This window comes from Schistocerca piceifrons, chromosome 4 (genome assembly GCF_021461385.2).
Source record: "Schistocerca piceifrons isolate TAMUIC-IGC-003096 chromosome 4, iqSchPice1.1, whole genome shotgun sequence".
Classification (NCBI taxonomy): Eukaryota; Metazoa; Arthropoda; class Insecta; order Orthoptera; family Acrididae; genus Schistocerca; species Schistocerca piceifrons.
In genome coordinates this window covers 428913712-428941426 of record NC_060141.1, presented here as the reverse complement: position 1 = coordinate 428941426, position 27715 = coordinate 428913712, and the positions used below count along the sequence as shown (strand labels likewise).

Sequence of the window (27715 nt, the reverse complement as noted above, 5' to 3'; positions counted from 1 at the left end):
AACACAGCAGCAATAAACAACGGAATACACATTATGGAATAATTACAATATTATGAAAAGGATAGATTGTTACTTGCCACATGGAGGAGACACCGAGTCCCAGGCAAACACAAAAAAAAGACTGTTATACATTTAAGCTTTGAGACAAAAGACCTCCTTCTAAAGTAGGAAAAACACACACACACACACACACACACACACACACACACACACACACACACACACACACACACACACACAGAGAGAGAGAGAGAGTCTCTAGTTGCTGAGCCCTCAGCAGTCACAGACAGTGGTCATGCAAGTGAGAGTTGTGCTTGTGCGAAAGCCTTCTTGTTGAAAGCTAAAATGTATAACAGTCTTTTTGTTGTGCATGTCTGTGATATAATGTCCCCTCTACATAGTGAAGAGCCACCTATCCTTTTCCTAATACTGTCATTATACCAGCAATAAATTTTATAATATGTTACTGATCATGTCTTTACACCGAGAAAATGTTTGTTTTTTGTGTAACTGCTTGCTAGTCTCTTTGACAATATCTCAATGAGTATCATCAATAAACTGTTTAACATATTTAATCAGATAATCTTCATAGTTGAACATATTATTTAGAAGGGGAAGCTTGGAAGGACTGACAGTAATACAGCAGATATACCTATTTCATACAAATGGAGAGCATTTTCCACGCAGTCTTATGGTGAACACTCACAATTTTCGCTCTCCAAAGATGCTACACTTCATAAACCACTAAATTCAAAATTAACCTCTTCCTCACTATCCATTCTTGAACACACTATGTAATCAACAGTACAAGACTGAGAAACTACTTTTTACTGTTGACTTCCAAAGGGTGGTGATTAGTAGCAACAACCAGAACATAGCAGACAAGCAAGTGAAGTACAAACATGGTTTCTTGCCTAAATTCTCATCTAAATACATTCAATAAGTGGAGTTTTAGTTTTAAGGGGTCTTGTTACATGAGTGGCACTGTGATATTAAATCTTGGTTAAATAAGAAACAGTGGGCAACTCATGACATTACGATAAAAACTTAAAATTCAACAACATACCAATGAGAAAGTTCATCTGCATTTGGTAGAGTGATGGATGATCCCACAGCCAAATAAAGGCTAGCCATGCTGCTATCCATGGTACACCGTGGCACGATACCTGCAAATCATATATACCGTATATCTTCTGTAGTTGGCAGGGAATGTGAAATGTATGATCTTATGACGTCAGTACAACATGTGAAAAATGAGGCACAAAGCTGTGACCTTTTTGTGTAGGTTCTCTCCCTCACTAGTTAATTGTAATAGTAGTTTACATGTAATCACTGCATGTCTGCATATTTAGAACCACATATACTCAATATGAAACTGAAATATAACAACAAATAATATAAAATTGTGGGTCTTACTTGCAAGCAAAGCAGCAACTCCAATGAAAACGTCAAACAAAAATCTTTAAATCAGCTGACTAATTTTTGAAATAACACGAAAAGAAACACAGGGAAAGATGGGGCCAACTGTGACTCAAGAGGTCATAGAAGTTACCCAAAAATTTGCTGAACGTAATGTAAAGACAACAGAGGAATCTTGAAAAATTTCTTGTCAAGGTGGTCAGGAAAATTTGTTGTATTTACTTTTTAACTAGCATGTGAAGAGTTATTTCTGCTTTTCACAAATTTATTCCTTTTGTTTCAATTGCTGCTCAATGTATACTTCACTAAAGATGTGAGTAGTTTTAGTATCACTGATATGTCTCAAACTATATAAAGTAAGACACTCCTGAATCATCTTTCCAATATCTAATCACTGAAGTAAGTTTTGTAGTACCTCCTGTAATCAAATAATTCAGCTTTAATTTCTTTACAACATTTCAGATACAGCCTATAACATAAAAAATGATGCTTGAAATACTGGAGGTCTGGATAGTATAACGAATTACTGTTTTACTTGAGTATGCTACAAATCATGTCCAGAGCTGATGAGTGGGCCTATAATGATTTTAAAATACATACTGGTCATAAGCTCTGTCACTAAAGTCAACATTTTTCCAAATTTATTCAACACACGCTAACCAGTGACGATACAAGATCAGTTACAAAATCTTTCCACCTAATTGATTTCTTGTAACAACTGAATTCCTGGACACCATCATCATGTGATTTTACTTTGCGTGGCATTAAATGTGTTGGTCTGCATGCTAAACCTTGAATTGAACCACGTCCTTTCCTTCTGCATGTGGTACTCTTGCCAAATGAGCCACATTGACATGACTCACGACTGCTTCCAAAGCTTCCATTCCTACTTTCAAAAACTTGCACAAGCCCCAGTACATATTGCTAAACAGGAAGTGCAGAGTGAAATGATTTTCTGGTGAGATGTCTTGCAAAGAGCGGCCCAAACCCTAAGAATAATCAATTTAGTCAAGTTTCTGCCTACTGATTGGAGTTTGCTTGACAGTAACTTCGCTTAAGGGGCTTAGGTTCCTACACTTTCACTTTTGAAAGAAAAAAACATGTTTCAGAACATGTAAAATCACTAGAACACCCAGGAAAATATGCACTGCAAATACTGAGCAAACATCAGAAGTGATCTGCCCTAGAGTGATGGGGAAAAGGTGGTGGGAGGATGACACTCATTGCACTCTGAAGTACAGTATTAACAGTGTTACACATTTTAGTCAGCACTACTTCACTTTCTTGAAAACTGGTGCTGAAAGAATTTCTGCTAGCAGATCCAACATTTCAGTGTTACAAAAATTATAGGCTGATAGAAATGTGTAATAACACATACTTTGAGGTTTCAAAATCCAGTAAATTTCAAAATACATTTTACAAGTTGTATCTCCAACATGCTTTGAAACCTGATGTCAGAGACTTACTAGTGTACTCGTGGGGAGAGCATACTACCATAGCTCACTTACGAATTAGCAACACTGTTGCACACTTCTTGAAACTCACTGAGAACAGCATCATCAAGCTGATGCAATAAATATCTATACCCTCATAAATTATCTGTTGTCAGTCTGTCCTGTTATAAATGTGTGCACTTCCCAGAGCAGAGAGGGCAAACTGTAATCTTTCCTTCTCAGTATGGCATGATTGTATAATTTTCAAAGATTTCTGTGAAGCATTCTCCACACTGCTACTTGATGTAGGTGGCTGATGAAAAGATCTAGTTAATATTTTAGGATTGGTTTTGATTATCATCTTCACACAGGTCATTTTAGTTATTATGGAGTTTCCTTATGGCAACAAACATGCTGCTACAATTGGTGTTCAAGCAATACTTGTAGCGTGTATTCAATTCAGAATTTATTATTTTGCTGTTATTTATGTATGGATTAAAAAAACTTTCTGTACCAAGTCTCATATGTACACTGTCACCATTAATAATAAGTAAGAGAAATTTTGAGATCTTACTCTGGACATTTCTGCCATTAATTACAGTAGCTTTAAAATTTTTTTTTGTGATGCTCCATAATACAGGGCGATTCTGAAAGGACTTAAAAATTTCATTTACACACAGAATTTTACTGAGATGACATAGACATATGATTAAGGTACAATCTTGTAGCGAAATTTCATTCACCTGCTATCATAGTACTGAATTCTGCCATTGTTGTTGTTGTTGTGGTCTTCAGTCCTGAGACTGGTTTGATGCAGCTCTCCATGCTACTCTATCCTGTGCAAGCTGCTTCATCTCCCAGTACCTACTGCAACCTACATCCTTCTGAATCTGCTTAATGTATTGATCTCTTGGTCTCCCTCTACAATTTTTACCCTCCACGCTGCCCTCCAATGCTAAAATTCTGCCATTAGGAATGACAAAGTTGAAAATCAAAATTGCAGACTTCGCGTGACCTTAACACGCTAATCGTGTTGAATGAAAGAAACATCAGCAACAACAAGGGTTCTTGGAGCTCCTCAATCAACTGTCTGGCTGTCTGGAGAGTGTCACAAAAAAGTTATAGCTGAGACCATACAAATTGGCACTGCAGAAGTGACACTGGATATTCTGAATAAAGTGTGGCAAGAAATTGACTTCAGATGGAACATTTGCTGTATGACCAATGTCAGTCACATTCAGCTAAAGTGAAAGTTGAACTGAAAGTAATTGCATGGGATGAAACTTGCAGTATTTTGCTGTGGCACCTCAACTACCTGTATAGGTCTTTCTCAATAAAATTTTGTATGTAAATAAAGTTGTAAAGGCCTTTTAGAACCACCCTATATTTACAATGGAAATGCTCATGGCTCTAAGATGTACAACACCTATCTGCACTTCCAGTAAACAAACCCTCATGTGCATGGCACACACACACTGCTATCACAGTAGCTCCTGCTGGAGGGTAGTATGCATTCTGACATAGTGGAAGAGTGCCCTACAATTCTTAATTTGATAATACAGGTCAAGAAATCTACACAGATTTGATAGAACCTCAGGGCTAAACTGCCCACCTGGAAAGTGCCATTGTCAGTACTGAGGCCTATGCTACAAATTATTTTGAATTGTGCTTTCACCCCGTAAGTGAAGTTAGCAATCTGCACAACTTCAGTCAACTGCAAAAAACCCCTGAGAAGGTCCTTTCAATACAGGTGACAGGCATCTTAGATGCCAGCATGAGCCAAAATTTACAGCTGGCTGCAACAAATGTGACTGGCAGTTTATATCAGAGCTTATTCCAAAGTTCTGATGAGAACTCCAGCAAGAACGTTTTTTTGTTTTGTAGTCTTCAGTCCAAAGACTGATATGATGCAGCCTTCCATGCTAATCTATCCTGTGTAACCCTCTTCATCCTTGAATAACACTTGCAACCTACATTAACTTAAACCTGCTTACTGAATTCATGCCTAGGTCTGTCTCTACCAAGTCTATATTGGACTTGTGATTCTTCAGTTTCTCCCAGTGTATTTTGTAATGGATCTGGGAGATGTGTTATTTTCTGCTGGATTTGTCGATACCAAGTTGTAAATGTTTTCTTATATTTTTGTCAGAATTTTTGTTATTGTAATTTGCCTTATTATACGCTAGTTTACTTGTATTTTTGAGAGTGAAAGCATATTGATTACTATTAGTAAATGTGACGAAGAATATCAAAGAGACTGATTACAAGTGGAAGCTTGTGTGTTGTGTAAAATGTCTTTGACGCTGGAGTGGTCTTTGACTGTACTCAGTCGGCAGTGAACTTGTGGTGTGTGTTGACGGTAGAACAATGTGCAGGTCGCCGTCATAATAATTTGGAAGTGAACAGAAAAAAATGAATTATGTTACCACTTTTTTTATATAAACTTTAAGAAGAAACCACATTCGAAGAAATGGTATTTGAAGCACCAAAAATGAGGCAAACACATTGAACCAGATCATTTCTGCAGCCGACGAAACTGCATTGTGCAATCATACTTCCACTAGACAACTGAAGCCAAGACAAATATTGCCTTGTAAACATTTCACGGAAAAGGTACAGTCACAAAATATGCCAAATTTAAGTAAATAAAAAATAGTGAGCATTTTTCAACTAGGGGCTCGGCCGGGATACCATATTTCTACTGGGGACTGTAGCCGGGATATTGTGTTCACGAGATCTTCAACAGTGCTACGAGGAAGAAAATTTGTGTGTGTTAATACCAGTTTTTTCAGAAAGTGTGTTACAGTATTTGTGTTCATCGGGAAGTAAAAGTTTTGGAGAAGAAATGTTTCGGCAAAAAATATAATTTTCAACAGAAGAAAATACTTCAAGAATTTTGGTCAACAATCACATGGATGAAAAACGTGGATTTGCAACAGTAGAAGAGTGTTCCAGATAAGTCACGAAACCCTCGTATTTTGTTAAAACAATCTTTTTATCTTGTTTTGTATTGTTGTGTATAATTTTTTTTTCACAATGACTTATGAGATTTTTGAGAGTATTGTGCCTAAAGTAGAAAGTAGTAATTTAATAGACTTCGAAAATCAGGACAGGTCAAATGAAACAGAAAGAACCGATCAATTTGATTTAAAAAGTTTTCTTGTAAATTTCACGAAAGAAATTAAACAATCAGTTGACGACAATAAGACTTACTGGGATGAAAAAATTGATAACATTTTGTTGCAAGTCCAAGCAGTCAATACCCAAGTGGGTGATCTTTCGAACAGAGGTGGCAGTGTTGAGGAAAAAATTGAATCTGTGGAAGCAAAAGTAAATGAAACTGATGCTAAATTGAGGGATGAAATTAATACTGTAAAAAAATGAGTTACTGGTAGATAGGGAAAGAAATTTAATTGATTTTAATGAGATAAAAGGGGAAATTAAAAATTTGTATGAGAACACAAAAGTTTTAGTAAAAAATGTACAACAAGAAACTGACAATCATTTGGTTACTCTAGAAAAAAAAGTAGAGTGCAATGATTTAGAAAACAAAAAATTGTCAAAGAACTTAGCGAAAAAATCGAAAGTTTTGACATTAAATTTCAAAGCAAAAATCACAATGTCAACACATGCAATCTTGTATCTAATATTCTAGTGAAGCACTTTTCGGTAGATGGACCCTTACATCCCGTTGATTTTATACATTATTGTAAGGATTGTTTTTTACCTCACTCACCAGATGATATGAAAATTAAATTTGTGAAAAAATTCTTGGAAGGGGAAGCTTTGACTTGGGCAAACCAGATTGTAACTTTGGGGATGACCTTTTCAGAATCTGAATCAAAATTTCTGGAAAATTTTTGGGATGATCATAAACAAACTAGAATCAAAAGTGAATTTTTGAATGGGAGAAATTAGAGAGAATCAGATGGGAGCATGAAACAATTTTGCAAAAGTGAACTTCAAAAACTTATTCATTTAACAAAACCTTTGGATGACTTTATCAAAATTGATACCTTAAAGAGAAGATTACCATCAGCAATGCAGTTGAGTTTAGTTCATTGTCCTGATAGTAATGTAGAGCAGTTTCTCAATTATATTGAAAAGTTGGATAGGGTAACAACAAGAATACACAGTGGGTTTACTCATAAAGGTAATGGTCAAAATTGGGGAAATTATAACTTTCAAAAAAGAGAACAAAACAATTATCATGGTGTCGGTCAAAATTCAGGGGGATATAACAATTTTCAAAAGAAGGACCATAATTTTCATCCAAAACAAGAACAACATTTTCGCGGAAATAATCAACACAATAGAGAACACTTCAGGAATCAACATCACAGAAATTTTGCTAGAGATCAGTACAATAGAAACTACCAACAATCAGGTAATGTTTAGCATAGGAATGGAAACAGAAATGTTGATCAGAGACATTGGCAGAACCACAATCAGCAGTTCAAACAGGAACCAGTTGTAATTCAGGAAATAAAAAACGAGTAGACGCCCCCTTGAAGGTCCGCAAGGTTGAGGCAGAAGGTGAGCATGATGAAAGGACCAATGGATGTGACTATCATAAACCCAAACATGACAGTTCCAAACCTAAGCTATCACATGAGGTTATTAGTTGTTACTTATTGAAAAAATTTCAAGAGGAAAATAATGATGATATTGATAAAGATAAAATTTTCAGTACACAAGAACATACAATAGATAAAAGTAATTGTGATTCATTTAATTTGACAGAGTTTTACACTTGGGCAGAAAGAACAACACTTTGTCAGATGATGTAATTTGTAGTAGTTCAGAGACGTGTATGAATGAAAGAGAGAATGCATGCTGTGAGAATGAAAATATTGGTGAAAGGTATCTGGTAACTTTAGAAAGGGGAAATAATATTTTAGGGGATAATTTGAATGTGTATGACCTGAATATGTATAATGATAATGATGTTGATGATAAAGTTGATAATGATGGCAATGGTATTGATGATGATGTTGAGGAAAGGTGTTTCATTAGTTTAAATAGGGAGTTGGGTATACACATGGTTGAAAATAGATTAAATAGTGAGAATATTATAGAAATTCCCAGGGATGTTACCAGGATGAATAAGGCTCACAAGCTGGGTGTATGTGAAAGTGTGAATTTTGATGTTGTTGGTAAAGAATCTGACTACACAAATAATGACAACACATGTATAACTTCTAGCCTAAGTGAAACTTTTACAGATACTAATGAAACATACACATTTCTCATGAATATATGGCTGAACAGGGAAACTATTTCTTTTGACAAGAACTTTAGAAAGATGCTTATTAATGTATGTGAAACTGTATGTCCTGAGTGGTGGAAAAAGATGAGATATTTTATTTTTGAAAAGCTGAAGGATAAGTACTTCAATAGTATACAATGTGATTTGGATGAAAATTCTTGGCTATTTGAGATAATAGAGAGTACTAATGACAATTTTGTATCTTGTGCACATTTTATAACTTTGACAAATAATACATATAATGGTATACCATATGATTCTGATAAGTATAGGTTTTGGGAAATTGAAAGTGATTTATTACATGAGGATACAGGTTCTGAGAAAAGTGATCAATTTTGCAGTCCTTATATAAAGTTCAAATTGGGTCACGGATTGGTAAATGTTTAATTGATACAGGAAGTGAGATCTCGGGAATATCTGAAAGGTTAAGCAAGAAATTGAAAGTGGGGAAAGATTATGTTGAAATGCCAGTTGTTGGGTAAAGATAAAAAGTGCTACTGGGAAGAGCAGTAAATTGGTAAAAAGCCAGGCTTTAGTGACATTTTTAATTGAAGGCAAGTTGTTCACACATGGATGTTTTGTAATTCAGGAATTTAATGAGGATTTTCTTTTGGGTGTGAATTCTATAGTAAAAGTAAATATAGCATTTGATTGGGTTGGAAGAAAACTTTTGATAGAAACTAGTGAAAGTGAATACATTCAGACAAATTTTGTGAACACACTTGGTGATCAGAGTAATGGAAATTTTGACAGTATCAATTTACTAAAAGAAAATAGATTGGAGAATATTGAAACTCATAGATTTGATACTGATAAAGTTGAATTTGGGAATTTAGTAAATTTGAAAATTTCAGAAACACAAAATTTATCTGGGGAGCAAAAACAACAGTTATAAAATCTGCTGTGGGAATACAGTGATGTTTTCAGTGACATACCTGGTAGGGTAAAGGGTTATCAGTGTGAGCTTCAGGTAAAACCTCATGATCCATTTTTCATAAAACCATACAGTATTGCAATATCAAAAAGACTTGTTGTTGAGAAAGAGCTGAAAAAGATGGAAGGATGTAATATAATAGAAAGGAGTATCAGTGCGTATAATAATCCACTAGTAGTAGTTTCGAAAAAAGATGGTGGAGTAAGATTGGTTTTGGACTCTAGACACTTAAACAAAATTTTGTTCAAGCAGACAGACCATCCCGAAAATATTGGTGAGTTACTCTATAAATTTACAGATATAAAATATATGTCAAGTTTGGATCTAACTTCGGTTAATTCTAGGAAATATACTGCTTTCTTGTACAATGGTAAGAGTTACCAATATTGTGTTGTGCCATTTGGGTTAAATTCTTCTGTTTCCGAAACTATAAGAGCTTTGGATCATGTACTGGGGCAAGAACATGCATCTAAACTGATAATTTATGTAGATGATATTTTGGTTACAGAGCAAAATTGGGAGGAACATTTTTCGATTTTGAAGTCAGTTTGTGAAAAACTTAGAAAAGGGGGGATGACATTGAAATTAGAGAAATGTAAATTTGCAGTTTCTGAATTACAATTTTTGGGTCATGTTGTCACAGACAAGGGAATTTTGGCAGATCCAGAAAAAATTAAAGCAATTTCAGAAATTCCTGTTCCTAAGATTAAAAAAACAATTAAAGTCGTTCTTTGGGTTATGCGGTTATTACCGAAAACACATAAGTGATCAGAGTCTGATTGCACCATGTTTAAGTCAGTTGCTTAAGAAAAACACTGTTTGGGTTTGGGATAAAAGTTGTCAGGAAGAGTTTGATAAAATTAAGCAAGAGTTGAGGAAGCAACACTTATTACACAGACCTGATTTTAATTTACCATTTTGTTTGAACACTGATAGCAGTAATTATGGGCTTGGAGCAAAGTTATTTCAACAAAGAGTAGAGAATGGAGTTAAAATACATTGTACCATAGCATTTGCAAGCAGAATGTTGCTCAAGCATGAGAAAAATTATACAGTCACAGAGAAGGAACTTTTGGCAATTCATTGGGCTTTTACAAAATTTAGAATTTACCTTACTGGACATAAAACCATAGTATTTTCGGATCACAAAGCTTTGAGTTACTTACAAGAGTGCAAATTATACCACAGTACATTGACCAGATGGGCAATATTTCTGCAACAGTTTGATTTGAAATCAAACACATAAAAGGTTCTGAGAATGTAGTAGCTGATTCACTTTCAAGGTTACCAATTGGGGGAGAAAAGGAGATTTTTGAACAAGAGGAGGAAAAGCAATTTAAAATTAGATACTTGAAAGGGGTGGAAAATGAGAAAACAATTAAAGCTATGTGAAACAAAATTAGAAAAAATTAAAATTTAGTTCAAAGTTGGAAATTAATTAAAGAATGTTTAGGCAAGAAGGGGTATGAGAAACTTGATAAATTTTACAAATTACATAAGGGGATTTTATTTCGAAGAACAGATGTAGATTCTGATAATTGGAAACTGTGTTGGCCAGAGGCAGATGCTGAAAAGCTGATCATTTACATACATGAAAGTTTTGGTCATTGTGGGATACAGAAGTGCATTCAAAAGATACAAGAAAATGTTTATTTTTACAACATTGGAAAGAAGGTAAGAAAAGAATTGGCAACCTGTGACAAATGTCAGAGATTTAAAGTGAGCAATCAAAGATGTGGTGGAGAGATGCAAAACATAATTCCGGAAAGACCTTTAGATCTTATCGCAGTGGACTTATATGGAATGTTACCAAAGAGTAAAGGTGGTCAATGTTACATATTTGTTATGGTAGATGTATTTTCAAAATTAAACTATATCCAGTGAAAAAAGCTACTAGTCATGAAATTATAATAAAAATTGGAAGAGATAATTTCGCACAGGTGGGTAAACCAAAAGCTATATTATCAGATAATGGTTAACAGTTCACCTCTAAAATTTGGAAAAAGTTTATTGAAAGATCAAAATTGAAGCATATACTTATATCTGTTTATTCTCCATCCACCAATCCTGCAGTAAGATATATGAGGGAAATTGAGAGACTTTGTAGAACCTATCGCAGCCATAAACATCCAACCTGGTTTGAGCACATTCGAAATTTTGAAGATATTATGAATAGCCTACAACATAGTTCCACAGGATTTTCACCGTATGAGATGATGTTTAATATTAGACCTCCAAATCTCATATCAGAAATTACTGACTTTCCTAAATGTACACCTTTAACTATGCAAGAGAGAGAAGATATTGTCAGGGAAACTATGAGGAAACAATGGGAAAAGAGGAATAAAAGACATAACAATAGGCTAAAATTAACCACTTTCAAAATTGGGGATCTTGTTCTGGTCAAATCTCATGAAAAATCAAAAATGTTAACTTCAGAAATTAAAAAATTCTTTGATATCTATATTGGGCCTTTTGAAGTCATAGAAAATCTACACCCTAATGCTTATCGTTTGGTGTACCCTAAGTCAAAGAAATTATTTGGTCTCAGGAATGTTCTCTTTGAAACTATATAATCAGAAATCATAATTTGAAAATTTAAATAACCTATTATCATCTAAAACAAAACTCCTCCACTGGAATATGCTTGTTAGAACAGAACTACCTGTACAACCAAGTATGTATATTCGCATGTATAAATTAATAATTTGAAGTCACATGTTAATTGAAACTGATGAAAAAACACTATTGTAACAAAGAATGAGAGAAAGATTTATTTCTACCTTTTTACAAAAAAAAAGTCTCCCTAGTGAACATTTATGAATTTTTTCTAATTTTTGGAAGCTAAGTCTTCCCTGTGGGTGAAGGCATGCATGTGAGGACATGCATGCAAAGGTATAAGTTTCAAAACCAATTTTAGATAAAGCCTCATGATATATGAGCAATTAATTATTCTTTATACTAATGTTGTGGGGAGCGAAAGTACTCTTCACAAGAATGTAACTTGTAGTAATATTGTAGTAGAGAGGCAAGTGTACATAAATAATTGCAAAACATTTAGATAATACTGATGTATCTTTAGCTGTACTAAAAATAAATCATAAGGAAAAAAATGCAAAAAACCCATGAGTAAAAAAAATATAAAATTTAAAAAAAATCAGAAGTAAAAAAATATAATATATAGAAAAAAAACTACACTATATATGTCCAGTATCATTTTTACTGTACAATATGTAAGCATAATGAAATTAACATTAATATGGAAAAAAAAATTTAATCTTATTCTAGGAAATGAGTTTTACCTTACTATTATTTTCAATCTGTATGCTGTATGTTAGAATATTTTTTATGTATGTTTTATACCATGTATATTTGTCATGTTAAATAATTTCTTCACTTGAATTTTTGTGTATGAGATTGATGGGGAAGTATCATTGCAACAACAGCCAGTAACAAGTCCACAGATTCAAAGAGTCCAAATTTGGAAGAGGTTATCAGACTGCATCATTAATGTACTAATTGTGTAATACAGATCCATTACGTAATGGTAAGACAAAGATTTAGGAACCAGGTTTTAAATTGTAAGACATTTCCAGGGGCAGATGTGGACTCTGACCACAATCTATTGGTTATGACCTGTAGATTAAAACTGAAGAAACTGCAAAAAGGTGGGAATTTAAGGAGATGGGACCTGGATAAACTAAAAGAACCAGAGGTTGTACAGAGATTCAGGGAGAGCATAAGGGAGCAATTGACAGGAATGGGGGAAATAAATACAGTAGAAGAAGAATGGGTAGCTTTGAGGGATGAAGTAGTGAAGGCAGCAGAGGATCAAGTAGGTAAAAAGACGAGGGCTAGTAGAAATCCTTGGGTAACAGAAGAAATATTGAATTTAATTGATGAAAGGAGAAAATATAAAAATGCAGTAAGTGAAACAGGCAAAAAGGAATACAAACGTCTCAAAAATGAGATCGACAGGAAGTGCAAAATGGCTAAACAGGGATGGCTAGAGGACAAATGTAAGGATGTAGAGGCCTATCTCACTAGGGGTAAGATAGATACCGCCTACAGGAAAATTAAAGAGACCTTTGGAGATAAGAGAACAACTTGTATGAATATCAAGAGCTCAGATGGAAACCCAGTTCTAAGCAAAGAAGGGAAAGCAGAAAGGTGGAAGGAGTATATAGAGGGTTTATACAAGGGCGATGTACTTGAGGACAATATTATGGAAATGGAAGAGGATGTAGATGAAGATGAAATGGGAGATATGATACTGCGTGAAGAGTTTGACAGAGCACTGAAAGACCTGAGTCGAAACAAGGCCCCCGGAGTAGACAATATTCCATTGGAACTACTGACGGCCGTGGGAGAGCCAGTCCTGACAAAACTCTACCATCTGGTGAGCAAGATGTATGAAACAGGCGAAATACCCTCAGACTTCAAGAAGAATATAATAATTCCAATCCCAAAGAAAGCAGGAGTTGACAGATGTGAAAATTACCGAACTATCAGCTTAATAAGTCACAGCTGCAAAATACTAACACGAATTCTTTACAGACGAATGGAAAAACTAGTAGAAGCCAACCTCGGGGAAGATCAGTTTGGATTCCGTAGAAACACTGGAACACGTGAGGCAATACTGACCCTACGACTTATCTTAGAAGAAAGATTAAGGAAAGGCAAACCTACGTTTCTAGCATTTGTAGACTTAGAAAAAGCTTTTGACAATGTTGACTGGAATACTCTCTTTCACATTCTAAAGGTGGCAGGGGTAAAATACAGGGAGCGAAAGGCTATTTACAATTTGTACAGAAACCAGATGGCAGTTATAAGAGTCGAGGGACATGAAAAGGAAGCAGTGGTTGGGAAGGGACTAAGACAGGGTTGTAGCCTCTCCCCGATGTTGTTCAATCTGTATATTGAGCAAGCAGTAAAGGAAACAAAAGAAAAATTCGGAGTAGGTATTAAAATTCATGGAGAAGAAATAAAAACTTTGAGGTTCGCCGATGACATTGTAATTCTGTCAGAGACAACAAAGGACTTGCAAGAGCAGTTGAATGGAATGGACAGTGTGTTGAAAGGAGGATATAAGATGAACATCAACAAAAGCAAAACAAGGATAATGGAATGTAGTCTAATGAAGTCGGGTGATGCTGAGGGAATTAGATTAGGAAATGAGGCACTTAAAGTAGTAAAGGAGTTTTGCTATTTGGGGAGCAAAATAACTGATGATGGTCGAAGTAGAGAGGATATAAAATGTAGGCTGGCAATGGCAAGGAAAGCGTTTCTGAAGAAGAGAAATTTGTTAACATCCAGTATTGATTTAAGTGTCAGGAAGTCATTTCTGAAAGTATTCGTATGGAGTGTAGCCATGTATGGAAGTGAAACATGGACGATAAATAGTTTGGACAAGAAGAGAATAGAAGCTTTCGAAATGTGGTGCTACAGAAGAATGCTGAAGATTAGATGGGTAGATCACATAACTAATGAGGAAGTATTGAATAGGATTGGGGAGAAGAGAAGTTTGTGGCACAACTTGACCAGAAGAAGGGATCGGTTGGTAGGACATGTTCTGAGGCATCAAGGGATCACCAATTTAGTATTGGAGGGCAGCGTGGAGGGTAAAAATCGTAGAGGAAGACCAAGAGATGAATACACTAAGCAGATTCAGAAGGATGTAGGTTGCAGTAGATACTGGGAGATGAAAAAGCTTGCACAGGATAGAGTAGCATGGAGAGCTGCATCAAACCAGTCTCAGGACTGAAGACCACAACAACAACAACATACTGAGTGTGGTCGGGATTTTGTTTTTTATGTTCATAACAACAAAAGCCCTGGGGAGCAGTTGTAATGGATCTGGGAGATGTGTTGTTTTCTGCTGGATTTGTTGATATCAAGTTGTAAATGTTTTCTTATATTTTTGTCAGAATTTTTTTATTGTAATTTGTCTTATTATACGCTAGTTTACTTGTATTTTTGAGAGCGAAAGCATATTGATTACTATTAGTAAATGTGACGAAGAATATCAAAGAGACTGATTACAAGTGGAAGATCGTGTGTTGTGTAAAATGTCTTTGACGCTGGAGTGGTCTTTGACTGTACTCAGTCGGCAGTGAACTCGTGGTGTGTGTGTTGACGGCAGAACAATGTGCAGGTCGCCGTCATAATAATTTGGAAGTGAACAGAAAAAAACGAATTATGTTACCACTTTTTTTATATAAACTTTAAGAAGAAACCACATTCGAAGAAATGGTATTTGAAGCACCAAAAATGAGGCAAACACATTGAACCAGATCATTTCTGCAGCCGACGAAGCTGCATTGTGGAATCATACTTTCACTAGACAACTGAAGCCAAGACAAATATCGCCTTGTAAGCATTTCATGGAAAAGGTACTGTCACGAAATATGCCAAATTTAAATAAATAAAAAATAGTGAGCATTTTTCAATTTCTTGCTTGAACAGTCCTCAGGTGTACTGCTGGTCCATAGTGTCCAACTGGCACAATATTTCGGCAATCAGGCATGTCGCCATCATCAGGTGCGCTGACAAACTGAGCTCCTGAGGGCAGGCGGCCATCTTAAATCCCCTCCCCCTGTGAGGCGTTCTCTTCGTGGTCCGCGCCCATGGCTGCGCCTCGGCGGTCGCTGAGAAACTGGCGTCGGTGTCTTTTATGTTGGTAGTCCATTTCGTGATTTTTGGATGAACAGTGTTCTGTGACCGCTGACTTGTTGGGGTATCTAAGTTGAGTGTGCCTCTGGTGTTCTCGGCAACGATCTTCGATGGTGCGCACTGTTTGTCCAATATAAGTCTTCCCACACTGACACGGATCTGGTATATGCTGGCCTTCTGAAAACAGACATCGTCTGACACTTCCTAATAATGCTTGTGTTTTATTGGGCGGGCAAAAGACAGTTCATATTTGGTGTTTCCTGAATATTCGCCCTATTTTCCCCAATAGTGCACCAGTATATGGTATATAGGCAGTGGCTCTCTCTTCATCCTTGACTTCTTCCATCTCCACACACTGTACTGTAAAGGTGGGGCAGAGAGTGCGTCTGATCTGCCATTCTGAGTTTTGGCTGAATACAGTTTTGAGGTGTTCCACCTCATGGGGCAGACACTCTGTGTCAGAGATGGTGTGCGCCCTATGCACCAGTGTTTTTAGCACCCCATTCCTCTGCAAAGGGTGGTGGCAGCTATCCGCATGCAAATACAGGTCAGTGTGCATTTTCTTCCTGTATACCCCATGGTCCATGGTGCCATCCACTCTTCTTTTGACCATGACGTCCAGGAATGGTAATTTTCCTTCTGCTTCGGTCTCCATCGTGAATTTGGTGTTCGGATGTATGGAGTTCAATGTGCAAGGAAGTCTAAGAGCTTGTCCCTTCCATGGGGCCAGATCACGAATGTGTCATCCACATAATAGAGAAAACAAGTATGTTTCCATTTGGATGACGCCAAAGCTTCTTCCTCGAAGAAACTCCATATAGAAATTCGCGACCACAGGCGAGAGTGGGCGCCCCATTGCGACTCCTTCTGTTTGTTTATAGTATTCCCCATTTAAGAGAAAATATGTGGAGGTCGGAACGTTCCGGAAAAGGTCAGTCGTCTTCTCTTCAATTCCTGAGCAATAAGCTCAACTGACTCTTGAAGAGACACCCTGGCGAATAATGAAACAATGTCAAAACTCACCAGAATATCAGAGTCTTTCAGCTTGAAGTTGTCCAGACATTTTACGAAATCCACAGAATTACAAACGTGATGAGGGCATTTATCCACATAAGGTCTTAGTAATTCTGCCAGGTATTTGGCCAGCAAATATGGAGGTGCCCTAATGTTGCTGACAATTGGGCGTAACAGTACCCCTTTTTTGTGGACTTTAGGGAGTCCATAAAGTCTTGGCGGTACAGGTCCTTGAGGTATCAATTTCTTGGCAACACCCTCTGGTAAATCCGTGTCTTTGAGAAGAGCCCTAGTCTTGTTCTCCACCCTCTTTGTGGGGTCAGAGTTGATCTTCCTGTAAGATTCGTCATTTAGCATGCTCTACATCTTCTCAGTGTAGTCCTTATGGGAACTAACAACTGTAGCATTGCCTTTGTCAGCTGGTAAGACAACAATCTCAGGGCTCAAATGGCTGGCCTCTCTGCTGGTAACATTCGACTTGACTGGTTTAGTTCTCGTCAGAGCACGGCAGGTTTCCTGGCATACTTCTTCAGCTGCTTCAGGTGGTAGTCATGCAGCAACCTTTTCAACTGCACTGATAATGTCTGCTACCAGCGTGCACCTAGGTGTGGGAGCAAAATTAAGTCCCTACTCCAGAGGGGATTTAAGATGGCCGCCCGCCCTCAGGAGCTCAGTTCATCTGCACACCTGACGATGGCATCATGTTTGATTGCCAAAATATTGTGCCCATTGGACACTATGGACTGGCAGTACACCTGTGGACTGTTCGAGTACATTGGACTTATTTCCCTAAGAGGAAAAGGGGGGGGGGGGATGGGGGGCGAGGGGCTCCAAATTACAGAGTTTTTTGATTATCATTATCTTTACAAGGTGACAACATTTTACATTTCTATTACATGCACATTCCGAATGAAAGTTGATAAAAATTCATTTGAATCAGTGTGTCTCAAGCAATTAATTTGTCGCATGTGAAAATCAAATCAGATTTTTTGATGTTATTCTTGATCTGTTACCTGATAAGTGAATGGTGGAAACTGGCATGTCCAAATATGCCCTAAAATATTTTTCAATGGAAAATGAAATTACTGATATACACTGTCAGAGTTTATTTGTTAAAACACACTGAAATGATCTTTTTTAAACATTGTTCAACTTTTGCTATATGCAGAACTACTACTAACATAGGTCTCTACAGCCCTTTCCTTGCTAATGGTAATGACAACAAATAACATTTGAGTAGGATGTAGAGCAGGCCTTATTGTAGGGGTAAACAGATAATATTTCAAATGGTTCAAATGGCTCTGAGCACTATGAGACTTAACATCTGAGGTCATCAGTCCCCTAGGCTTAGAACTACTTAAACCTAAGTAACCTAAGCACATCACACACATCCATGCCCAAGGCAGGATTTGAACCTGCGATCGTAGCAGCCCCATGGTTCTGGACTGAAGCACCTAGAACCGCTTGGCCACAGTGGCCGGCAGGTAATATTTCACTTCTTAAGATTTTGTTATAATGCACATGTGTGTATGTATTTTTATAATAATTCCTTTCAAGAACATGTATGTGTTTGGTTAACCTTTCTCTCTTAAGAATAATTCACGAGCCTAAAATAATGCCCAGGATTGTGTGCAGAAAACTATTATCAATACACAGTTTTACAATTAATCTAGCTCATCTAGAAAGGCAGCATTCACTAAAACATGCAACCTCAAATTGATAGATAGTATTTTAAAAATGCGGTTACATACTTGATGGTACTTATTAGTGAAACCTGAAATGATATAGCCAATATATAAAAACACCACTGTATGAAAATATGTAGTTGCAATCTCTGGAAATATTGTATTTAAAGGGGCAGCTATATGATTGTAATAAAAACTATGTACGAGCTATGTCAGTATCATTCTTGTAAGTGTTGAAGGGAATAACTAATGAGGACTCAACCATTTCATAGTATTTTTGTTCCATACAATTCAAGGAAGAATATGAACAAATTACTGAAAATAGTGGCAGCTGACATTTAGTAACAGGTAAGTGTGTGCAATATACACGATATTCTGAACATATGAAACTGAACTGGTAAGGACAGGTAAGGCAATTCGGCAATTCTACTTACAAGGAAGCACTCCAGCAAAGAGAAGACAGGTAGTGTTTCTAAATGTATTGTCATATTTCAACTAAAATCACGGCCAAATTCCAAAGCAGAGCCGTCAATGAATTAAACACTTACAAGGAGAAGTCCCAAGTGGTGGGATCAACTCTTGGGAACCATCTATATGGTGATGTATGCTAAGGTCCCAGGTATCTCACCTGTAGCCATTCACACAGCCATTCACCCCTTGTTGGGCCCTCTTTTATGAGTAATTAAAAAAAGGAAGGAATTTCCCATGGCCCTCTACAGCTTTAAAAAAGAAATGTTATACAGACTGGATATGTGGTGTAGCGGTTAAGGTGCAGTCCTTACAAGCAAAAGGTTGCAGATTTGAATCTTGTTACACATTTTGAAACTTTTTATTTTTAAATCTTTAATGAAAGTGCTTTGATCATTGTTTTTATTTACCTGATTGGTTTAAATATAATTTCTTAAATTTCTATTCCTCTGTCACATCATTTTAATCACTTGACAACTTTTTCAATTGCTCTCATTCTTTCTCCAATCATTCTTTCTCCACTTGGAATACTTGTATATGTGATTTTATCTATTTTTATGTGTTAACTTTGATTTAATTTCTTCTGTTTTATCATCCCATATTTTCATCTATGTTATTGCATTTATTATTTCTCTTCTCATTTTGCTTGAATTTTTTTTCTATCTCCTCTTCTGTCATTTAAATCTTCATCTGTATTATTTTGTCCATACTACAATAAGAATTTATCAAAAAACAAAGATGATGTGACTTACCAAACGAAAGCGCTGGCAGGTTGAAAGACACACAAACAAACACAAACATACACACAAAATTCAAGCTTCGCAACAAACTGTTGCCTCATCAGGAAAGAGGGAAGGAGAGGGAAAAACGAAAGGATGTGGGTTTTAAGGGAGAGGATAAGGTGTCATTCCAATCCCGGGAGCGGAAAGACTTACCTTAGGGGGAAAAAAGGACAGGTATACACTCGTGCACACACACACACATATCCATCCAAACGTATACAGACACAAGTAGACATATTTGAAGACAAAGAGTTTGGGCAGAGATGTCAGTCGAGGCGGAAGTGCAGAGGCAAAGATGTTGTTGAGTGACAGGTGAGGTATGAGTGGCGGTAACTTGAAATTAGCGGAGATTGAGGCCTGGTGGGTAACGGGAAGAGAGGATATATTGAAGAGCAAGTTCCCATCTCCGGAGTTCAGATAGGTTGGTGTTGGTGGGAAGTATCCAGATAACCCGGACGGTGTAACACTATGCCAAATTTAGCCACAGGGTGATCCTCATTACCAACAAACACTGTCTGCCTGTGTCCATTCATGCGAAAGGACAGTTTGTTGCTGGTCATTCCCACATAGAATGCATCACAGTGTAGGCAGGTCAGTTGGTAAATCACGTGGGTGCTTTAACACATGGCCTGCCCTGAAATGAGATCCATCCTTCATGAAATCCTCCCCACTCCACCAAGAGTGTCTTTCCGCCGTCCACCTAACCTTCGTAACCTGTTAGTTCATCCCTATGAAATCCCCAAACCACCTTCCCTACCCTCTGGCTCATATCCTTGTAACCGCCCCCAGTGTAAAACCTGTCCCATGCACCCTCCCACCACCACCTACTCCAGTCCTGTAACCCGGAAGGTGTACACGATCAAAGGCAGAGCCACGTGTGAAAGCACCCACGTGATTTACCAACTGCCCTGCCTACACTGTGACGCATTCTATGTGGGAATGACCAGCAACAAACTGTCCATTCACATGAATGGACACAGGCAGACAGTGTTTGTTGGTAATGAGGATCACCCTGTGGCTAAACATGCCTTGGTGCACGGCCAGCACATCTTGGCACAGTGTTACACCGTCCGGGTTATCTGGATACTTCCCACCAACACCAACCTATCTGAACTCCGGAGATGGGAACTTGCTCTTCAATACATCCTCTCTTCCCGTTACCCACCAGGCCTTAATCTCCGCTAATTTCAAGTTACCGCCACTCATACCTCACCTGTCACTCAACAACATCTTTGCCTCTGCACTTCCACCTCAACTGACATCTCTGCCCAAACTCTTTGTCTTTAAATATGTCTACTTGTGTCTGTATATGTGTGGATGGACATGTGTGTGTGTGTGTGTGTGTGTGTGTGTGTGTGTGTGTGTGTGTGTGTATACCCGTCCTTTTTCCCCCCTAAGGTAAGTCTTTCCGCTCCCGGGATTGGAATGACTCCTTACCCTCTCCCTTAAAACCCACACCCTATCGTCTTTCCCTCTCCTTCCCTCTTTCCTGATGAGGCAACAGTTTGTTGCGAAAGCTTGAATTTTGTGTGTATGTTTGTGTATCTTTCGACCTGCCAGCGCTTTTGCATCATCTTTCACATCATCTTTGTTTTTTGATAAATTTTTCCCATGTGGAATGTTTCCCTCTATTATATTAATATCATTAATTTGAACCCTACAATAAGAATTTATGTTTTAAAACTACATCTTTTAACGAAAAATACGTTTTTGACACTAGTGCACAGTCAATATAAATAATTTTTTTGTCTTTTTTTAACCAACAGATTGGCATTTTCAAACATTTAAATAAATGAGGCACAAAAATAATTCACATGCACAAGTGGAAAAAGAACGGTAGGACGAAATAGAAAAGAACACTTGGAAAAGTTAACACAATGTTTAAAATGATGTGAAAAATACATTTACGTCAATTAATTGAAAAAAGTAATAATCAAAGTCATTCTGATAAAGTTATGAAAATGAAAAATTTCAAAGCACCTGATGATATTTGAAACCACAACCTTTTGCAAGTACCTTAACCATTATGCTATGTACCTAGTTAACACACTCTTTTCAAAAAGCCGTAGTGTTGTGCAAAATTCCTGAACTTTTTTTCATCAATTTCTTACAAACAGGATCTTACTGGGAAATATCTGGGATCTTAATCTACAGCACTGTATAAGGGGGTGTTGCTTGGTAGCACTGAAAGCAAGTTTATAATAAACACCAATGTAAAACCAGAACAGAAATGAACACCTGGCCAGATAGTGCTGCTAGTTACACAAGCACAGAAAACTTCAGAATATACAAAAAATACAAACATACGACATTTCGAGAACCTTCCAGAAATGATAAATACGAAACAACAATTTCTGGTGGTCAGACTTGAACTGGCAACCTGCAATTTGCAGCCTGCCAGCCAAGAATGTTAACCACCATGCCACACTGCATGCACCACAACTCACGGCATTGCTCCCTCTTCTGTAGCAACAGCAACCTGCTGTTTCAGGAGTTTGAAGTGGATCTGACAAGAGATGGTCCTCTCTATGGTCATGTTGTCGTCTTCCCTTCACTATGATGAGCATTGGAGGTAAACCCTTTTGTCAAAGTTCAGTGACTCTCACGTGTGTCTTTTTCCTAGAACAAGAAGCTCTTGTCAATTTATACTTCAGGACTGTAGCGAGGCTTCACAGCGAGGACATGGATAACATCTCTGCACTTTTCTCTTCTTGATGAAGTTTCACAGTCCTTGACTTCGTATATGACATACAACAAGTGATGAACAATAGGATATGAACCAAAGTAATGCTCCAGTAATGTTTCCGAGAACACCATCCACACAGGTGTACAAATCCTTACCAAGTTTCCCAGGTTGTATCTAACTGGCTGGTGCATGGCATTATAGCGCTCTTGTTCCTCCTCCTGAGCATCCAGCGTCTGTACGTGAGCAGCTGTCTTGTTTCTTTCATTCTGATAAGAGATGTTTCATGTAGTCATCCCGAGTGCCATCTGGTTGAAATGGGAACATTGTATCCATTGTCATTTTTGCCTGGTGACCGTGGAGTGGAAAGAATGGTACGAAGCCTGTTGTGTCATGGTTCACTGTGTTATACACAAATATCACAACCGGCCGCATTTTATCCCAATCTCTCTCTTCAACATCAACGTATATCATGAGCATATCATCTAACATCTTGTTAAGTAATCTGTGAGGTCATTCATCTGTGGGTGGTAGGCAGTTGTCATACTGTGGAAATTTCCTCCGATACTTGTCTCGACTGGAAAATTTTTCCATGATCACAGATCACATGGTGTGCTCCACACTGCAAAATAATAACTTTTACAAAAACTTAGCAATTTATGCAGCTTGTCAGTCGGCACAGCTGTGGTGACAATGTAGCTTATGAGGTAGTCCGTGTATAATGAATTCTACTCTGTAAATGATGAAAGTCTATGTGAATGCAGCTTGCCGCTAACTTGGTGTAATGTTTTGTCTGTACAGAAGTGTATCTGTCGCCTTTATCGCTCTTTCCCTTTCACACAGAAATCGGTACAATAAAGTCAGGGCTTCGTGTTTTCTAGTTAGGCTGATCCGTGAAAAGACAGACAAACAATTATGCTAATGGAAGATTCTGAGTAATTTCTCGAATTCCATTCTCTCTCTCTCTCTCTCTCTCTCTCTCTCTCTCTCTCTCTCTCTCTCTCTCTCTCTCTCTGTCCTTTATCTGTGTACAGTTTAAATATATTAATTACGTGAAATCAGCCTAGTAGAATCTCTGGTGGAGCCCTTCGTCTTAATGTTCAGCGGCTGGCTTGCTGGAAAAGATCTTTACATTTGTTATTATTATTAAGCGCTGCATTCAGTTGGGAAAATAGATCGTTTGAACAATTCGTTCAGTTTACGACAGATCTAAAATTTCAGATGTGGACGAAGCCTTTTTGGACGATTTATAAAAACTCAGGGATTGCAGGCTCTCTTCGTCACAGCTGAAACTTCCCAATTAATTACAGGGCCCAGATAATCATCAGTGATTCAGACAGAGAACTCATTCATCATTCACTCTAGAATAAAATGGTCACAAACCTTATTTCTGAGGAAAATTGTATATTGAATCCATTTCCGTACATGTTCCGTTTTCTGTTGGTTCCAAGTCTCATGTAATTTTCTTTTACAGGTTTTTCTTTCTCTTTATCGATCACGCTAGCGGCACAAACTTTCCTAGCTCGCTTTAGCGCGAAGAAGAGTAAATAAATCTCCTTTAGCAATCCGACAATCTTCCAACCGATACTTCCGAAGCTGTTCCTCTCTCTCTCTATAATAACCATGGAGCATACATTTCTGTACCTCTGTTGTTCCAAACAATAAACGTACTAGAAAAATACCTTGGCATCGACGAGTTGTCGGCGCATATATTACTAGAAAATCTGATCAGATACTTTTCAAACGTAAATAAATGTGGATGATTTGATTGATCATTATTAATTATTGCGTGGTAGAGGGTAATTTTCCGTGGGGAGATTACACGTGTACACAACTATTCATCGATTCCCATTTCTCGACTTCATGAACCTTCCCATGAGGTAAATTACAGTTCAGTAGAATGGCGATACTGCTGGCAGAATGAGTACCAGATGCTCTGAAGTAATTACAGCATGTGTTTCCATTGCTGATATTCCTTACAATTGCTACATAGAGTCTAATGGGTCGAAGAAGATCTGATGTCTGATTCCGCTGGAGTCTTCACTAATTCCAGGTGACTAGGTGTTGGGACATTGTGGAAAGACATCAGAGGATTCCTTGAAAGGCAGTTGGCATACTTGTGCTTGCATTTCCTTCTGTATACCATTGTACATTGTACTCCTGAAGCCTCAGTGCACCCCCCTCACCAGACAACTCTAGGGATCCTGCAGGCTAGTTTGTCGCTTAGAGAATGATGGTTCATTACAACTGAACAGTTTGCCCAATAAATATGGCTGAAAACTATCAAGGGCTCAAATAACTGTGATGCTCTCACTCCCAGGTTGTAGAGCATGTCATTTCAAATGGCTCTGAGCACTATGCGACGTAACTTCTGAGGTCATCAGTCGCCTAGAACTTAGAACTAATTAAACCTAACTAACCTAAGGACATCACACACATCCATGCCCAAGGCAGGATTCGAACCTACGACCGTAGTGGTCGCCCGGTTCCAGACTGTAGCGCCTAGAGCCGCACGGCCACTCCGGCCGGTGCATGTCATTTCACAGAGTACTCTGGAAGCATAAGCTGTCAGCTTTTGCGCATCTTCTGAACTTGTACTAGAACTACATCTATACCATAACTGCTAGTGTTGGTATGAAGTTCTGTGTGTGCATCATCATACAATACTAGGACTTGAGAAGACGTTACTGCCGCCTTAAGGATAAGGAGAGATCTTTATTGCACCTTGTTCCAGGAAAATTTGGCATCTCCCTGTGGCTGTTCTTGCAAGGGACATGCCTTGGTACAAAAGTCCTTTACGAATCGCAGTGGTACAAGCACATTCTGAGAAACCTTTTATCACGAATGTGCCGAGGAGTCAGAAAATCTAATCTTATTTGTTCTGAATCAGGATAGCCTCTATCCACCATTCACTCCATGCCCCACGGTCTTAATTTCTTGGACAGCAGAAAGACACTTTCTGATTCAGGCAGAGGCCTGCAGTCTGAACACACTTCAACATGGTTATCAGGTGACTTCAAAGTTCTTCAAATGTCTTAAAAAAATGTCAATGTCATCCAGATAGTAAAGACACATCACCCGTTTAAGGTGTTGAAGCAGGACCATATGTTTGAAGACAGTTGGATCGATACACAGTCCAAATGGCATAACGTCGAACTCAGTCTTTTTCATTTCAGCCTTGTCAACCTTGATTTGCCTGCGGCCTGTCTGCATATCCATAGCAGAGAAATACTTTACACCTTTCAATTCGCCTAGGGTGTCATCAATTTGCAGCAATGGGTAAACTTTTTTGTGATTTTGTACAGTCATTGGTAGTGAATGCAGAAACGCTAAAGTCCTTCTTCCTCTTCTTCACAAAGAACTCAGGAGAGGATGCAGGTCTCTCTGAGGGTTCAATGATGTGATCTTGCAGCACTTTTCCTGCTTCCTCCTGGATTATCCGTCATTCAGCCAGTGATACCCCACAGCAGTACTAGATAATTGATGGATGAACCCCAGTGTGGATATGGTGATTTAGCATGGGCCACTTGGTCTGTTGCCTCTACAATTCAGAGCTGAAAACACTTTAAAATTAGCGTAAAACAGCTACCACTCACGAAGTTGTTCCTTGGTCAGGTCAGAACCTATTAGTTTGATAGAACCTTTGTCCCCTGCGTCGTCTGTAGTGGCAGCAGAGCATCACTGTTAATGCTCTCAGCTGCCCTCCCTGGACTGATCTGGCTGACCTGATGCACTTACTTTTAGGGATGAGTTGTGGATGCTCAAGTCTATTAGGGAACCAAAGTTCTACTCGGCCACCTTGAAAGCTCATGACTGTACTGGCATGCAGATTTCTTTTGTGAGCCTCAGTACTTTTTTTGCAGCTGACAAAAGCTTCATGGTTTACCTGAGCATCTTGACTGATGGAAAATTATTCTTGTTGATGACAGCCAAAGAAACTGGTATACGCATGCGTATTCAAATACAGGCATGCAAACAGACAATACGGTACTGCGATCGGCAACGGCTATATAAGCCAAGTGCCTGGTGCAGTTGTTACATTGGTTGCTGCTGCTACAATGGTGGGTTATCAAGATTTAAGTGAGTTTGAAGTGGTGTTAAAGTTGGCACAGGAGCGATGGGACGTAGCATCCGAGGTAGCGATGAAGTGGGGATTTTCCCGTACAACCATTTCACAAGTGTATCGTGACTATCAGGAATCGCATAAAACATCAAATCTCCAACATTGCTGTGGCTAGAAAAAGATCCTGCATGATCAAGACCAATGATGACTGAAGAGAATCGTTCAACATGACAGAAGTGCAACCCTTCCACAAATTGCTGCAGATTTCAATGCTGGGCCATCAACAAGTGTCAACACGCGAACCATTCAACAAAACATCATCAATAGGTACTTTTGGAGCTGAAGGACCACTTGTATACTCTTGATGAGTGCGCAACAAAACGCTTTACACCTCGCCTGGGCCCATCAACACCAACATTGGACTGTTGATGACTGGAAACATGTTGCCTGGTCGGACGAGTCTCGTTTCAAATTGTATCAAGGGGATTGACATGTACAGGTATGGAGACAACCTCATGAATCTGTGGACCCTGCACATCAGCAGGGGACTGTTCAAGCTGGTGGAGGCTCTGTAATGGTGTAGGGAGTGTGCAGTTGGAGTGATTTGGGACCCCTGATATGTCAAAGTACGACTCTTACAGGTGACGTACACGTAAGCATAGTGTCTGATCACCTGCATCAATCCATGTCTATTGTGCATTCTGACGGACTTGGGCAATTCCAGTGGGACAATGAGACACTCCACATGTCCAGAAATGCTACAGAGTGGCTCCAGCAACGATCTTCCAAGTTTAAACACTTCCGCTGGCTACCAAACTGCCCAGACTCAACTTTATTGAGTATATTTGGGATGCCTTACAACATACTGTTCAGAAGAGATCTCCACCCCCTTTTACTCTTACAGATTTATGGACAGTGCTGCAGGATTCATGGTGTCAGTTCCCTCCAGCACTATTTCAGACATTAGTCGAGTCCAAGCCATGTTGTATTGTGGCACTTCTGCATGCTTGTGGGGACCCTACACGATATTAGGCAGGTGCACCAGTTTCTTTGGCTGTTCCGTGTAGCTGCCCACAGCAATCATTGTCATGTGTGCTTGTTGGAATAACTTCACCAATTTGGACCTCTGACCTTGCACAGTCCACGACTGCTTGTAATGCCTGTGAGAAATCCCATTTATGACTAAATTCTGCTAAATTACAAATGTGAAGAGAATTTTGTATGTTATTAACAGTTATTCTTGCAATACATATTCCTGTCAACTGGACAAATTTCCTATTTGTGACCTTCAGC

The 27715-nt window shown here is 38.3% G+C and overlaps 1 protein-coding gene across 2 annotated transcripts in view; it reads right to left on the bottom strand.

Annotated features, from left to right (window-relative positions):
- The window catches only part of LOC124795028 (polyisoprenoid diphosphate/phosphate phosphohydrolase PLPP6), a 59608-nt gene that overhangs the window by 8848 nt on the left and 23045 nt on the right, over positions 1 to 27715 (bottom strand). Inside the window, exons 1-2 of one of the 2 annotated variants that reach the window (XM_047258800.1) lie at positions 22124 to 22295; positions 1067 to 1166 (exon numbers count right to left, since the gene is read on the bottom strand). In XM_047258800.1, the coding sequence (XP_047114756.1) occupies positions 1067 to 1166; positions 22124 to 22243 (220 nt within the window). In that variant the 5' untranslated portion in view covers positions 22244 to 22295. Of the gene's footprint in view, positions 1 to 1066; positions 1167 to 22123; positions 22296 to 27715 lie in introns of those variants that run through there. The other variant, XM_047258799.1, reaches the window with a different exon arrangement.